Genomic DNA, 14,543 nt, shown 5'->3' with positions numbered 1-14,543 from the left:
TAAATAAATAAATAAATAAATCTGTCTCTTTACCTCTCTATCTCTCTGTCTACCTATATCTATCTATCTTTACAAGATTGTGTTTTGACAAAAACAGATTTTAATTATTAACATGATTGTACATTATTGGTTTTGTGGGGGGGTTTTTGTTGTTGTTTTGTTTTTTTGGTTTTTCAAGACAGGGTTTCTCTGTGTAGTTGTGGTGCCTGTCCTAGATCTCCCTCTGGTCTGGCCTCAAACTCACGGAAATCTGCCTGGCTCTGCCTCCCAAGTGCCAGGATTAAAGGCGTGTGCCACCACTGCCCGGCAATTATTGTTAATATTATACAAATTAATTGATTTTACTGTGACCTTTCCAGATACATATGTAACTCATGCATTGATCATATCCACCCTCCCTTCTCTGCCCTCTGTGTCCCACTCCCCTTTGACCCTTTCCTCAGTCCCTAACAACCCCTTTGATACTTGTCTTTCTATGTCAAACTTATATTGACAAGTTTGTGATTAATTCACACATTTCTAAGTATATCTAATAACAGATGTACCTAATAAGTTCTTGCTGTTTCCCAAGGTTAAATGATGTACATCTATAACAGCACTGAAATTTTCATGTTCCTTAATCTTTTCCAGTGAAGTTTTTAAAATTAGAGATCTGAATTTTCTTTAGGATCAGACCATCCATTTCCTGGAATATATTTTTGTTCATGCACAGATGGGAGAGGATGAAGGAAGGAGCCTGCAGGAAAGAGGGGCTGACACTCTTGGTTATTGAAAACAAGAATGGGGGCCGGTGCTGACAGCCGGTCATGTCTTTCACCCTTTGGGATCATAGTTCAGTTATGGCCAGCAAGCCGCTTCTGTCTTCTATTCCACTCCCCCAGGACGGAGATAACGCCTTGACTTACCCGCCCTCTCATTGGGATTGGGAGAACTCTGTTTTTTTAATCTCTCCCATTTTCCTTTCTTTTTTCTTATTTCAGCTCAGCGGCATGTCCTCACGTACATGGAGGATGCAGTGTGCCAGCTTCTGGAGAACAGGGAGGACATTAGCCAGTATGGCATTGCCCGCTTCTTCACTGAATAGTGAGTACAGGGGGCTTTGCTACCTGGGCGGGCCCAAAGGAGGTCCTTGGAAGCAGGCGGGATACGTGAATCAGTGAGGATACCTAGGCCGGTGGTGATGACGTAGTAGCAGTGACTCTTGGCTGGGTCGGTAGGTTGCAGGCTGCCCAACGTGTGTAGGAACAAGAACAGCTTTGGCGCAGCTACTTTGTTCGATGGTGTGTCTAGTGAATGGTCAGGACTATAGTGATTTCTTGATGTTAGGTGTGTTTCTTTAGGTTCCTTGTGACTTTTTTTTGTCGGTTTTCCCTTTAAAGGTTAATTTATTTTTAAATTTTATGTGTATGAGTGTTTGGTCTGCATGTGTATCTGTGTACCATGTGCATGCCTGGTGCCCACAGAGGCCAGAAGAAGGCGTCTGACTCCCTGGAACTGGAATTACACCGACGGTTGTGAATCACCGTGTAGGTGCTAGGATCAACTGGTCTCTGCAGTAGTGGCCAGTGCTCTTAGTCACTTGCCAGCCACTTTCCAGTCCCATCCCTCTGATGATTTTAACTTTCCCCGTTAGTCACAACACTCCCTCTGATTTCGTCTATTTGGTGATCATTTTCATAGCTGTTCTTTGTCGGGGACTTGCTTTGGATGGTGTGCCTGTGCACTTTTCTTTTCACAGGATGTTGCACTAATTGCTTAATGGTTATATATTTTTGAAAGGTCATACTTCATTGTAAAGTATATTGAGTGTTTGAAAGTCTACATGATTACTATTTTGAGACTATTATCGAATGGTTTTTAAGTTAATCACTTTAAAACATTTTAATCTTTATGAAAGGTTATGCTAAAGAAACACAAAACAGTATTATTTTTACTGGTTATTTTATGTTTATTATTATTGTTACAAGTATACCCTTACTATTGTATATAATTTTTCTGTGTTTTTGGAACATTCCAAGAATGGGGGAGTTAATCTCTGCCAGCTTCCTTCTAAGGCAATTCAGAACTGAAGTCCCATCTTCCTTGAATACAAAAGTGTCTTTCCACTCTCAGCTCTCCAGAGGCTCTTTGGACACCAGACAGCTGTCCTAACAGCCTGACCATCACGGGTTGTAGTTAAAGGAATATTTGACTCTCCCTAGCTCTTCTGCTGTGGTAGAGTTCTCAGAAATAAAATTGGTGGAATGTAGATTTCTTTTTCTTCTTCATTTTTTCTTCCTCCCTCCCTCCCTCCCTCCCTCCCTCCCTCCCTCCCCTCTCCCTCCCTCCCTCCCTCCCTCCCTCCCTCCCCTCTCCCTCCCTCCTTCCTTCCCTCCCTTCCTTCCTTCTTTCCTTTCTCTGTGTATGGTACTGTGGTTAGAACCTGGTGTCTTACTTATGTTAAGTAAGCATGTAACCAATGAACCACTTTCCCAGCCTTAAAATCTAGATGTTTTTATCCATTGGGATTTTTAAGTTTCGGGGGATAAACAAGTGTCTTGGGAAGAGAGCTAGTCTCTTCACTCAGTCTTCCACAGAGGACCAGGTAGAGACAGGGGACTTGCTTGTTCTCATGCTGTGGACTGATGAGAACAAGATGGGCAGAGAATAAAGCCTGAGATTGCATAGCCATGTTTGCCTTCACAGAACTGATAAGGGTCCGGTTTCTAGGCCATTTAATCTGTATCAGCTCTTCGGCAGCTCTTTGCCAAGTGAAATACGACTCTTGTGGGATGCTCTTCCCAGCCTTCTTCCATCCACCTGCCCCATCTCCTTTGTGAGTCTTCCCACTGCTTTGCTGGCTTCTTGTGGATGGGTATCATTTCTTTCCATCTCTGTTTTCCCAGCATGGTGTCGTGCGCACTAGCATGTAAGGATGTTGGTAAAAGTGTTAGTAAACATGTCTTGCATCAGTAACTACATTCTTAGCTATGGCATACTTGTCTACTACTCTTATTCTTGATCCTCTTATACTATTTTTTGGAGAGTAAAGCTCTATATTCTTCCCTTCAAGAAATACACAGTGTGTCTAGTCCTTTAAAAGCAAACTGCACTGGCCTGTGTAAGTGATCCTGAGCTCTAGAGGGCCCGAATGCTGTTGATTCTTGATAGGTTTTGAAGTTGTTTTTTTTTTTTTTCTAAATTTAATCTACTAATACACTGTTGAAGAAATCAAGATTTTTTTTAATAATACTGAGAGAAATCTAGTTGCCAAGTGAGCTTTTTCTCATTCTCAGAAAACTACAATTTCTGTCAGGTATGTGGACAGCACATACCTGACACTCCTACAACTCTGGCTCAAGGTAAGTTATTTTGATATGTGAAAAGTGAACCAGAATCAAAGCTATGAAGACATTTAAGAGAGAAAAAGGACTTAAAGCTCTGGCAGAATGGGAAGTAGACCCAAATGGTGGAAGCTTCTGGCTTTACTATGTGAATGTGACTTACCTAGAGAAAATGCTCTCATTCAGTGATTCTTGAGAAAAGAGCACCACTCACTCAAGAAGCTGTTCTCTATTGGCTAACCTAAGCAGATTTCTGGACACTAGGCTGAAATAGTCTCATTTGAGATGAGTTTAACAAAGCTTTGCATACTAACTACCACTAATAATGATGACCTTGTGGGCAGTTCTTAATCTTACACTGTGCCTTCTCTGTTACAAGTCTTTGAACTAGCTGTGATTGTTACCCCTATTTTATTGATGGGGGCTCCTCAATTTAAAGGTAAAAAAGCTTCAAGTTCAAAAGCTAATAACCGTCATAGTGTTAAGAAATCAGCATTGTCTGCAATATTCCCAAGTCTACTGTTCTCTACTGCCTCCAAGCTACTTTCCTGCCTAATGTTACAGGAAGTCTTCATCATTTATGTTTTTTAAGTCTCTTATTGTCTGTACAATTCCTAAATTCTTCCTGGGAACTACATCATCCAAGGTTATCCTGTAGCCTTTCTAGTAACCTCATTTCTTTGAAATTTAAGTATTTAGCATTGGAATTCAAGGAGATCAATTACAGCTGTCTTTAAATAACAGTAAGTATGACTTTTTGTTACTGTTTTTCAAGACAGGCTTTCTCTGTGTAGCCCTGGCTGTCCTGGAACTTACTCTGTAGACCCGGCTGGCCTCAAACTCACAGAGATCTGACTGCTTTTGTCTCCCGAGTGCTGGGACTAAACACATGCACCACCATTGCCTGGCCAACTTTTGCCAACTTTCTAAAAAGCATGTGAACTGTACACTCCATCTCAAGTCTGTGTGTTCACACCGTGAGTGACAGGTGTGCACTCCATCTCAAGTCTGTGTGTTGTCACACGGTGAGTGACAGATGTACACTCCATCTCAAGTCTGTGTGTTCACACGGTGAGTGACAGGTGTGCACTCCATCTCAAGTCTGTGTGTTCACATGGTGAGTGACAGGTGTTTCTCATAGGCCTTCCCACTGGTTTGTCCTCTCGCCTGTGATGTCACTCTTGAGAGATCATGTTTTCGAACAAGTTCATAGTGAAAGGTCTTGAATGAGGGGTTCAAGAGGGACACTGAAGTAGATTGTTGGGGACATGGAGTTTATCCAAAGAGTTATTAACTCCATAGACAGACAGACAGCATAGCAGGGGCTCTGAGGAGAGTCCAGACTCCTCCGTCAGAGAGCAGAGAGCATAGCAGGGGCTCTGAGGAGAGGTGGTCAGGGCCCACATGGCAGAAGTGGGAGTCTGTTCTTTCACCTTTCTGAAGATGGTTGGCTCTACAGCACAAGCCTGTAACCTGGTTCTCTGATACCCATGCAGGATGCAGGGAAATGGATGGGGAACAGAATGTGTAACAACCAATACTTCCTTTGATGTAAACTCAGTTCCCCAGGTGTGAGATTTTGGCACCTGAAGTCTTTTAGGGACTCAGAGGACCTTGTCTGAGGGTGCCCTGTGGTAATCTGTGGAAGGGAAGGGCTGCTGAGTGTACTGTGGCCTGAATAGCAGCTGGATTCTAACATTACATTCTTAGGGTGGGTATCCCAGCAAATCTTAATAAACTGCAAAACAGTGGCTGCCCAGCACCACTTGTGGCTCCAAGGCTGAGCCCTGGAGAGCTTGAAAGCAGTAAGGTACACCCCAGAGGGTCTTCTTCTGTGCTGTATGTAATGTCTACCTCTGGATGTTGTCCTCCAAACAGGAAGGGCAAAAGGAATTCACATTGAGAGGTGTTTCTCTAAGAATAGACCAGGTCAGCCCTGGGTCACGCTCTCTGAAGACATGTGTCCAAGGAAATGAGATGAGGTAGCTGTGACTTAGAGACCGCAGCAGAGTGTGACCAGGTTCTTGTGGTAAGGATAAAATGAGAACCGTCACTTTTTAAGACATTGGAAAATAATGAGGAGAGAAAAAAACAGACTGAAATTTGAGAATTGCTATCAGGATTAGGGGCCATTCCTCCACGGTTAATTGATAGTTACAGCTCTGCGGCATTGGAGAGCCTGACCTCCACATCCTAATATAGAAAAGAGCAACACTCTGTGGTCTTGGTCATTGGGCCAGAAGGTCTTTTTGTTTCACTATGCTCTGTTTGTTATTATGGCCATTTTCAGTTTTTATCAAGTTTAGGTGGGGATTGGTTTGGTTGCAAGGGCAAGAAGTACATAGACTACCTTCATTGATAGTTTATTAATTTTTTTAGATTTATTTTTTAAATGTATGAGTGTTTTGTCTGCATGTATGTATATACTGTGTGTGTGCCTGATGCCTGCAGAGGTCACAGGAGGACACTGGATTCCCTAAAACAGGAGTTGTAGATGGTTGTGAACCACCTTGTGGGTGCTGCTACTGGAAGAACCCAGGTCCACTGCAGGAGATAAACCTCTCCCCAGCCCTGAGAGAGGTTTATCTTAAAGATAAAATCATAAGCCAGCGTTTACTTAAATACCCATTTTATTTCATTTTTTCCCTAAAACCAGCTAGGCAAACTCCAAACTCTGCATCTCCATGTCTGATGTCAAAACACTCTCCATATCTCCAACTCCATTTAGCGTTGTTGACTGCAACACATTTCTTTCTCTTGGGCTGGTTCCATTCCCTGCTAGCAGCTCTCCTCGGCAGATATCCCACAACTCTGTCATCTCTAACATCTTGGGTTCTCCAAGGCCATCCAAGCTTCAACTTCACAGCTTCACGTAATGTCCTCTCTACTAGGCCTCCATTCAGGGACATCCCTGACACATGCCTGGCCTCAGTAGCTTTATTCCATAACTCCTTTCTTCTGTCCTTAACTCTAAAGTCAGAACCACGTGGCTGAAGCTGCCAAGTTCTACTGCTTGCTGGGGCTGGAACATGGCCCCCTTGTTCAATTACATCTTCACCAGCTTTCTGTCCTTCACTGCCTAAGGACAGAGATCCGCTTGCCTCTGCCTTCTGAGTGCTGGGATTAAAGTCCTGTGCCACTACCGCCTGGCTCATTCCATTTCTTAATCTGTTTATCTCCTTGAACACTGAATTTAGCTCCATTCCACTTTCTGGTGCTCTTTTTCTCCTCAAAATTTTCATTTTGTAGTTTACCCTGCTCAGCTTGCTCCTTTTCGTTATAAATCTTCATTAGAGTTACCACTAAAAACCACATGACAGAGTCTATACTAGGCTGCTTTGAGATTTCTTCTGCCAACAGAATTAATCCAAAATTCTTCATTTTAGCCTCAGGCAGACTCTGTGAACAAGGACAAAAGGCAGCCATGTTCTTCACCAAAATATCACAAGAATGATCTCTAGGCAACATACTAAAATTCTTCTCCTCTGTAACATCTTGAATGAGTCCCCCCCATAGTTCAAATCATTCTTTTTTTTTTTTTGTTTTTTGTTTTTGTTTTTTTTTTTAAAGATTTATTTATTTATTATGTATACAGTGTTCTGCCTGCATGCCAGAAGAGGGCGCCAGATCTCATTACAGATGGTTGTGAGCCACCATGTGGTTGCTGGGGATTGAACTCATGACCTCTGGAAGAACAGCCTGTGCTCTTAACCGCTGAGCCATCTCTCCAGCCCCAGTTCAAATCATTCTTAGCAACACTGTCTTCCATGCTCCTACTAGTATGGCCATTAAGCAGTGCTTAAAGCATTCCACTGCTTTCCAAACCCCAAGTACCAAAGTCTAAATTCCTCCAAACAGTCGCAAGGCCAGACCTACCACAGCAATACTCCAGTCCCTGGTACCAACTTCTCTCTTAGTTGGGGTTTTTATTGCTGTGAAAATACAGCATGACCACAGCAACTCTTACAAAGAAAATAATTAATTGAGGTGGCTCGCTTACTGTTTCAGAGGTTCAGTCCATTGTCATCATGACAGGGAGTATGTTCTTGGCAATGGCTGTTTCAGGGAACAAGCCAGGGAGCATGGCAGCATGCAGGCAGATGTAGTGCTGAGTAGCTGAAAGTCTTACTTCTTGCAGGCAACAGGAAGTCAAACTGTCTGTCACACTGAGCGAAGCTGGAGCAAAAGAGACCTCAAAGCCTGCCTCTACAGTGACACACTTCCTCCAACAAGGCCATACCCACTCCAACAAAGCCACACCTCCTAATAGTGCCACTCCCTATGAGATTATGGGGGAAATTACATTCAAACTATCATAGCATATATTAGGAAAAAGATAAGGTGTATACTTTATGGACACCGTGTTTTAACTGGTGATGGTAAGAGCTGTAATTGGTGAACACTGTGTGCTAAGCAGTGTGCTCACACACTGTCATTTAATTTCCACATACTTATGGGGAGGGTATCACTATTGTTCTCATTTCACACATTTGGAAATTCAGATACATAAAAGTAACATTCTGAAGGATATACAGCTGACAACTATAATGAGATAAATAACAAAAAAAGTAACCAGGGTAGTATGATTTATAGGATACCTTGAAGACTCTTGGAAGAGAAGACACTGAGAACTATCTCATAAGAGTCAGTAACATATTTCACAGGGTAACTCCCCTTCTCTTTGTCTGCCTTGATTACCTGCTCTGCCTGTGCCAGGAAAGATCATTTTATTTTAGCTTTTGTGCTTCTGTGTTCTTGGCAATGGCTGTTTCAGGGAACAAGCCAAGGCCCATGCACTAATGGACTGGCTGTCTTAAAGAAGGGTAGTGGCCTCCTGTAGCTAGAGTTTTCCTGCCTGGCCCAGAGTCAGGACAAATCTCTGTCACCTGCCAGTCCCACAGCCGCTCAGACCCAACCAAGTAAACACAGAGACTTATATTGCTTACAAACTGTATGGCCGTGGCAGGCTTCTGGCTAACTGTTCTTATATCTTAAATTAATCCATTTCTATAAATCTATACCTTGCCACATGGCTCATGGCTTACCGGCATCTTCACATGCTGCTTGTCATGGTGGCGGCAGCTGGCAGTGTCTCCCACTCAGCCTTCCACTTCCCAGAATTCTCCTCTCTCCTTGTCCCGCCTATACTTCCTGCCTGGCCACTGGCCAATCAGTGTTTTATTTATACAGAATGATATCCACAGCAGCCTCCCCAGTGCCTTACTCACATTTGATCAGTAATAAAGCAGGCAGAGAAATTATTTGTGTTATCTTTCATGTAGTATAAATGTGGAAATGGGAGATTTTCTTTATCAGGTTTTAAGACATGAACAGCAATTTCATTCTAAGACATAGTAAGCACCAGAATTCAACTGGGAAGTTGAATGCTTTTCTGGATTACTGTCATAAAAGTTGCAGCATCAAATTCCTTTTTTATTGTCTTGATTAGAATAAATCCATGAAATGTGAATCTTATTAATTCACTCACTCATAGAGGAAAAAAAATCCCAGTAGTACATATTCATAAATCCCTGAATATATCATTGTAATAAAAACAGTCCATGGTTAGAAGTACAGAACGCAAGGGCTGGAGAGCACTTCCTGTTCTTGCTGAGGGCCTGGGCCCAGTTCCCAGCCACCACATAGCAGCTCACAACTGTCTGTAACAGCAGTCCAATGGGACCTAACTCCTTCTTTGGGCCTCCGTGGGCACTGCCAGGCACCATACACATGACGTCATAAACACGGATTATTCTTTTAGAAGACAAGTACTCCAAGGCCTGTGAACAGCCTAGAACAACCAGGGCAAAAACTTACATTTCTAAAATTGTTGGATTTTTCAGACTTACTCAGCATCTCCCAGGTAAGTGATGCTGTTTTGATTTGTCCTGTGCCCGTGGAAGCAGAGGTGCAGAGGACCGGGCAACAAGAAACACACCAGAGGCTTGCAGCTCATGGCTTTGAATCAGGATGGACTTCAGACGTCTCTGGGCCATTTCTGCCCCATGATTTCTCCACTTATTGTTGTTAAATTAAGTCAAAATGTGGTGTAGTGAAGTAATGGTGACTAATCCTATTATAGGCCTCTTCAAAAGGGGTAGTGCTTCTTCCAAGAGCCAGCCCCCTCCTGCCTTTTTTCCGTAGTTCAGTTCTTAGCTAGAGTTGACACATTGTAACTGAAAATTACCCATTTCTCATTGTCAGCAGCTGGATTCTCAGAGACTCAGAATTGCTGGGAATAGATTTTGTCTTCAGTTAAAGCAATACTGTCCTGTTACTGGCCCAGTCACTTCTGTTAAAGTGCCATTTGTGAACTCCAGGGGCTTCTGGTTCTTTTCTGGATTAGCAGAGGTGTGCTGTAGCAGAAACACTCCAATGAGTTACGTGTCACAAGTTTCTGTTTGCCACAGAAAGATCCAGACGAGTCGTGGAGGATCCAGGGACTGCCTGTTGTGGGAAGCCCACCCTCCTTCTTCAGCCCTTCTTGTTAGCAGTACAGGAAGCCATGAGCAAGCAGCACCTGACCTGCTAACTGAGGGAGCAATCTCACAGCTCACTGGTCCCCTAACCATTGAGAGGTCAGAGTCAAAGGTTACAGTAGTAACTGGTCCCATTTTCCTGTCAAGAAAGACCCTGTTACCTCCTCACCTCTGCCTTTCCCAAGGTAACAGGAACTCAACTGCTAGGAAACCAGTAAGAGGAAGTGAAGTTCTCCTAAGACCACTAATAATGGTTGTTTTCGTGGGAGCTGCTCTTGCAAATAGCTGCTATAAAACCTAGGTATAGTTCTTCATACTCAAATATTCCTCCGTAGAGAAATAATGTGATTTTTTGCAATCTATAAATAATTTAAAGGACCCACTTAGTCCAAGCCCTCATACTCCCTGTCCACCACAACTCTGCTGGTTCCCAGAGTACCCTCTGGTAATCAAGTAGACACACACAAATATGAGCCAACAAATCCGCTGTACTATTAATAACATAAAATAGCCCATCAGAAGTTAACAAATGTGACTTTATCAACAGAGCAATTTAAATTCTTCTGGGCTTTTAATTGTCTCCATAATTTCCCCAGAACTCTCAAAGCTCTTTGGTGGGCGGGGTGGGGGCGGGCGGGGGGGGCAGCCTTGGCAGAAGAACGGGAAAAGAATGACAGTCTGACCCTGTAAGCAGCTCTTTAATAACTGGGATGGGGTGGCAGAGACAGGAGAAGGAAGAGCAGTTAGGATGTCTTCCCTGAGAAAAGGAAATGAAAGGCAGTGAAGCCTCCCTGTGCTGCTCGGAGTTACTGGAGCGTTTGCTCATTTCTCAGCTCCCAGCCCACAGCAAGTGCTTCTGTAGCCAAGAACCTACCCCAAACAAATTATTTCTAGGATCCGTCAGAGTCAGAGTCCACCTATTCCTCTCTGAGCCTGGAGCTGTGATTCCTTTCTTTGAACATCAGATGCGGATGCTGTCTTATCAGAAAAAGCTTGTGAATTTATTTTATAAGAGTAGATTCCAAGATTGCTGAGTTCTGGGGCTGTGACAGTAGAAGTGATAGCAGTTTGGGTAAAACATTGTTTCCTGCATGATTATAGAAGTTACAGAAACAGCTTTGATTTCCTCCCTTAGTCTTTTTTTTTTTCCCCTGAAGTAGGGTTTCACTATGTAGCCCTGGCTAGCCTGGACCTTGCTATGTAGACCAGGCTAGCCTGGAACTGCAGCAGGCTTCCTGCCTTTGCCTCCCAAGTGCTGGGATTACAGGTGTGCCTCATGATCATGCCTGGCTTCATTGCCTTGTCATTAAGTGCCACCAACAGTAAATATCTTGGTTAATGTCTCTGGTGTGATTTTCCAGGTCTAGATTATCACCAGGAATGATAATACCTGTCTCACGGGATATAGCCAAATCAAATAACACATGAAGTATCTAGCCATATCCAGTTAGCTTTTGGTGTGTGCCTTCTGACCTAGCTGCAATTTGCTTCTTCTGCTTTGTTATTTCTTGGAAAGTCATAATCTTCCTCTTCTCACTCTTTAAATGGCATCAAAACTGAATTGATCTCAAGATTGAGGACACCGTTATCTCCTGTTTTTATAATGCTTCTTCTTCACCCTGCATTTGTGTAGCGTTTGGGATATCCAAACAGCTGATGATTTACTATGTGACTACTATCCACTTAGTGTTACCCATTTGATTGTTCATTCAGATAATTGCCTAACAAAGCTTTTCTTTCTTTCTCTCTCTCTTTAAATGATTTACTTAATTTTACCTTTCTTGTGCATTGTTGTTGTGTCTGTGTGAAGGTGTCAGATCCCCTAGAACTGGAATCACAGACAGTTGTGAGCTGCCATGTGGATGCTGGGAACTGAACCTGGGTCCTCTGGAAGAACAGCCAGTGCTCTAGCCACTGAGCCATCTCTCCAGCCCCTTCTTGCTTGCTTGATTGCTTTTTTTCTCTCCTCTCTCTCTCTTTTCTCTCTCTGACTGTTCTCTCCTCCCTCCCTTCTTCCCTCCCTCCCTCCTCTCCCTCCCTCATCCCCTCCTCCTTTCTTTCCTTCCTTCTCTTCCTCCTCGTTCTTCACTGTCTACATCCAATTTCCTCTCCCTCTTAAGACTAAGAAGTGTCAAGGTGTACTGGGAGACCTGAGTCCCAGCTTGTATGGTTTCTCCTCTTTACTCTAGCTGAGATGTGTTGAGGGTAATGAAAAGCAGACCTTCTCCACTGAGGCCGTTGCTCCTCATGCTGGCAACCACACTCGAGCCTCTGAGCAGTTGGAATGTATCGAGAAACCACAGAGCCCAGAGAGAGCATTCTACAGGCAGTTCCACACAGGGGGAATCTATTTACACCACACAAGCTGCAGTTTACATGTGTGTGAGTAATTGTTTATCTGCACACTCTCATACTTCACCTAATATGTAATACACATGCCCTGTCAAGAGGGTTTAGCTAAGTACTACTATGTCCAGATTGCCCTGCACATCCATCTGCTAACTTGATATAAGGAAAGGGATACTATGGGAAATTTGATGTCAAAACCGCCTTGTTAAGAGTGTTTTTCTTAGTCCAGTGTGATGTTTAGAATTGTAAACCATACAGGTCTGATCCCCAAACACTGTTTCTTGCACGTTTTTCTGACTAAACATTTTCTTTATTCCTTTACCGTATAGTCAGGACTGTGACAGAGCATCATGTGTGCTCTGTATCAATGGGAATGGGCCTGTGGAGAACTGTACTCTGGCATAGGATAATGCTTACAGAGGAACAGACAACTGTAGCACACATCAGCTCTTCTGCAGTAGCATTAAACTGTGCAGACTAGTGTGCTAAGAATTGAAAACAAGGAGACAGAATGGCTCTTAGTTAAATAGGGCACTATAGAGGAGCCTTTCTTTTTTATTTTTTCTCCTTTTTTTAAAATTAAGAGATTTCTATTCATTTTACATACTAACCACAAATTCCCTGTCCTCCCTCCTCCCACCTCCTAGCACTCCCCCCCCCAATCCACCCCTCATTCCCACCTCCTCCAAGGCAAGGCCTCCCATGGCAGTCAGAAGAGCCTGGTACGTTCAGTTGAGGCAGGTCCAAGCCCCTCCTCCCTGCACCAAGGCTACGCAAAGTTTCTCACCATAGGCACTGGGCTCCAAAAAGCCGACTCATGCGTCAGGGATGGGTTCCATTCCCTCTGCCTGGGGCCCCCTAAACAGTTCAAGCTAAACAACTGTCTCACTTTCTTTATTGGGAAATACAAATAGAATTTGGATAGGGAAAAAAGGGAACTTTTAGTTTGGCATGAAGTCGAGGTAGCATAGTGGTTAAGAGTATAAGACTTTAATGTTTGAGGGCCTGTCAGTGTGACTTGGGGCAGGTTGCTTATCTTCGGGTATAAAATAATGAGATTCATACATAAAAATAAGTTTGTTACCAAATTGTTAGAAGGAAGGATTAAATAAGGTAATGAATGTGAAGTGCTTGGTGCTCTGCCTGAGACATAGTGGGTGGTGGACAAGCTGTAGTCAGTTACTGTCCATACACACACATTCTCAAGTATTGACTGGGTCTTGTGCCTTCGTCAGTGTTCTAGAGACTGAGGATATAGCAGTGAATAAAACAGATGAGAAATCCCAACCCTCATGGAAATTCTATTCTGAAATTGTTGTTTTAAAATTTTTTAGGTTTATTTTATGTATACGTGTTTTGCCTGCATACATGTATGTGAACCATGTACATACCTGGTGCCTGAGGAGTCAGAAGAGGGCATTGGAACCCTGAACTGGAGTTAGGGATGCTTGTGAGCCTCCAAGTTGGTGCTGGGAACAGGTCCTGCGTCCTCGAAAGAGCAGCAAGTACTCTTAACCACTAAGCCATCTTTAGCCCCTGAAAATTGTTTTGACCCTGTCCCTTTTTACGTGTGTATAATAATGTTGGAATCCTAAGACCTTGCCGAACTACTATGGAGCCCCTCCCTCTATTCTGCTCCATCACTGATATATCTTCTGTAAGCAGGATGGAACTGTCAGCATCAGTAACAGTACTAACGGCAAGCTCAGGCTCTGGCTGTATCCAGGGTGGTGCACTTTCCTAGTGTGAGCACTGCCCTGGCTTGGATCGCCAGCACCAGGCCGACCACTAACTGTAGTTCTCATGCGATTTTCACCTTCAGGCTTGAAGGGCAGTTTCTTCCTATGATGAAATATAGGTTGGCAGGGTTTGTACCATCAACTGTTGTCTTGTTTTTCACTCTCCTGGTGAGGGCTGCACCTTATTTTGCTCCTTAGAGTGTGACCTTTTCTTTATCTCCGGCTGTAGTCTTTGGGTTTGGGCACTTTTGATAGACTCTGAATAGGATTGCTTTTTAAAATATATTTAAACTATTTGGTGTTTTGTAGTTTGATGTCTTACTTTATTTTTTTTCACTTATTTATTTTGTGTGTATGTGTGTGCATGCCCACACAGTCACGAGCTCCCCTACGCATGTGCAGCGGTCAGAAGACAACTTAGGGAGTCGTTCTCTCCCTTCACCGTGGGAGTTCCTGGACTGAGCTGGGGCGTCATGCCTGGCAGCAAGCGCCTTTGCTCCCTAAGTCCTCTTGTTGGCACAGCTTGGTTGTTTAGTATTGGTGAATCTTCAAATAGGAGCTATTCGAATTACTTCCTTTGTCTCTATCCTGCTTCTTCGGGGATTCGAATTACCCAAATGTTAGAACTCTTCATGATGTCCTCTGTCTCTCAT

The 14,543-nt window shown here is 43.5% G+C and overlaps 1 protein-coding gene across 4 annotated transcripts in view; it reads left to right on the top strand.

Annotated features, from left to right (window-relative positions):
* The window catches only part of Cstpp1 (centriolar satellite-associated tubulin polyglutamylase complex regulator 1), a 164,581-nt gene that overhangs the window by 30,941 nt on the left and 119,097 nt on the right, over positions 1-14,543 (top strand). For all 4 annotated transcript variants that reach the window (XM_059260914.1, XM_059260916.1, XM_059260913.1 and 1 more), the window contains one exon: positions 981-1,083. In XM_059260914.1, coding sequence (XP_059116897.1) covers positions 981-1,083 — 103 coding nt within the window. The remainder of the gene's footprint in view (positions 1-980; positions 1,084-14,543) is intronic.

The sequence above is a fragment of the Peromyscus eremicus genome, chromosome 4, assembly GCF_949786415.1.
Source record: "Peromyscus eremicus chromosome 4, PerEre_H2_v1, whole genome shotgun sequence".
NCBI lineage: Eukaryota > Metazoa > Chordata > Mammalia > Rodentia > Cricetidae > Peromyscus > Peromyscus eremicus.
Note: the sequence above shows the minus strand (reverse complement) of the source record. Positions and strands in the feature narration are given on the sequence as shown.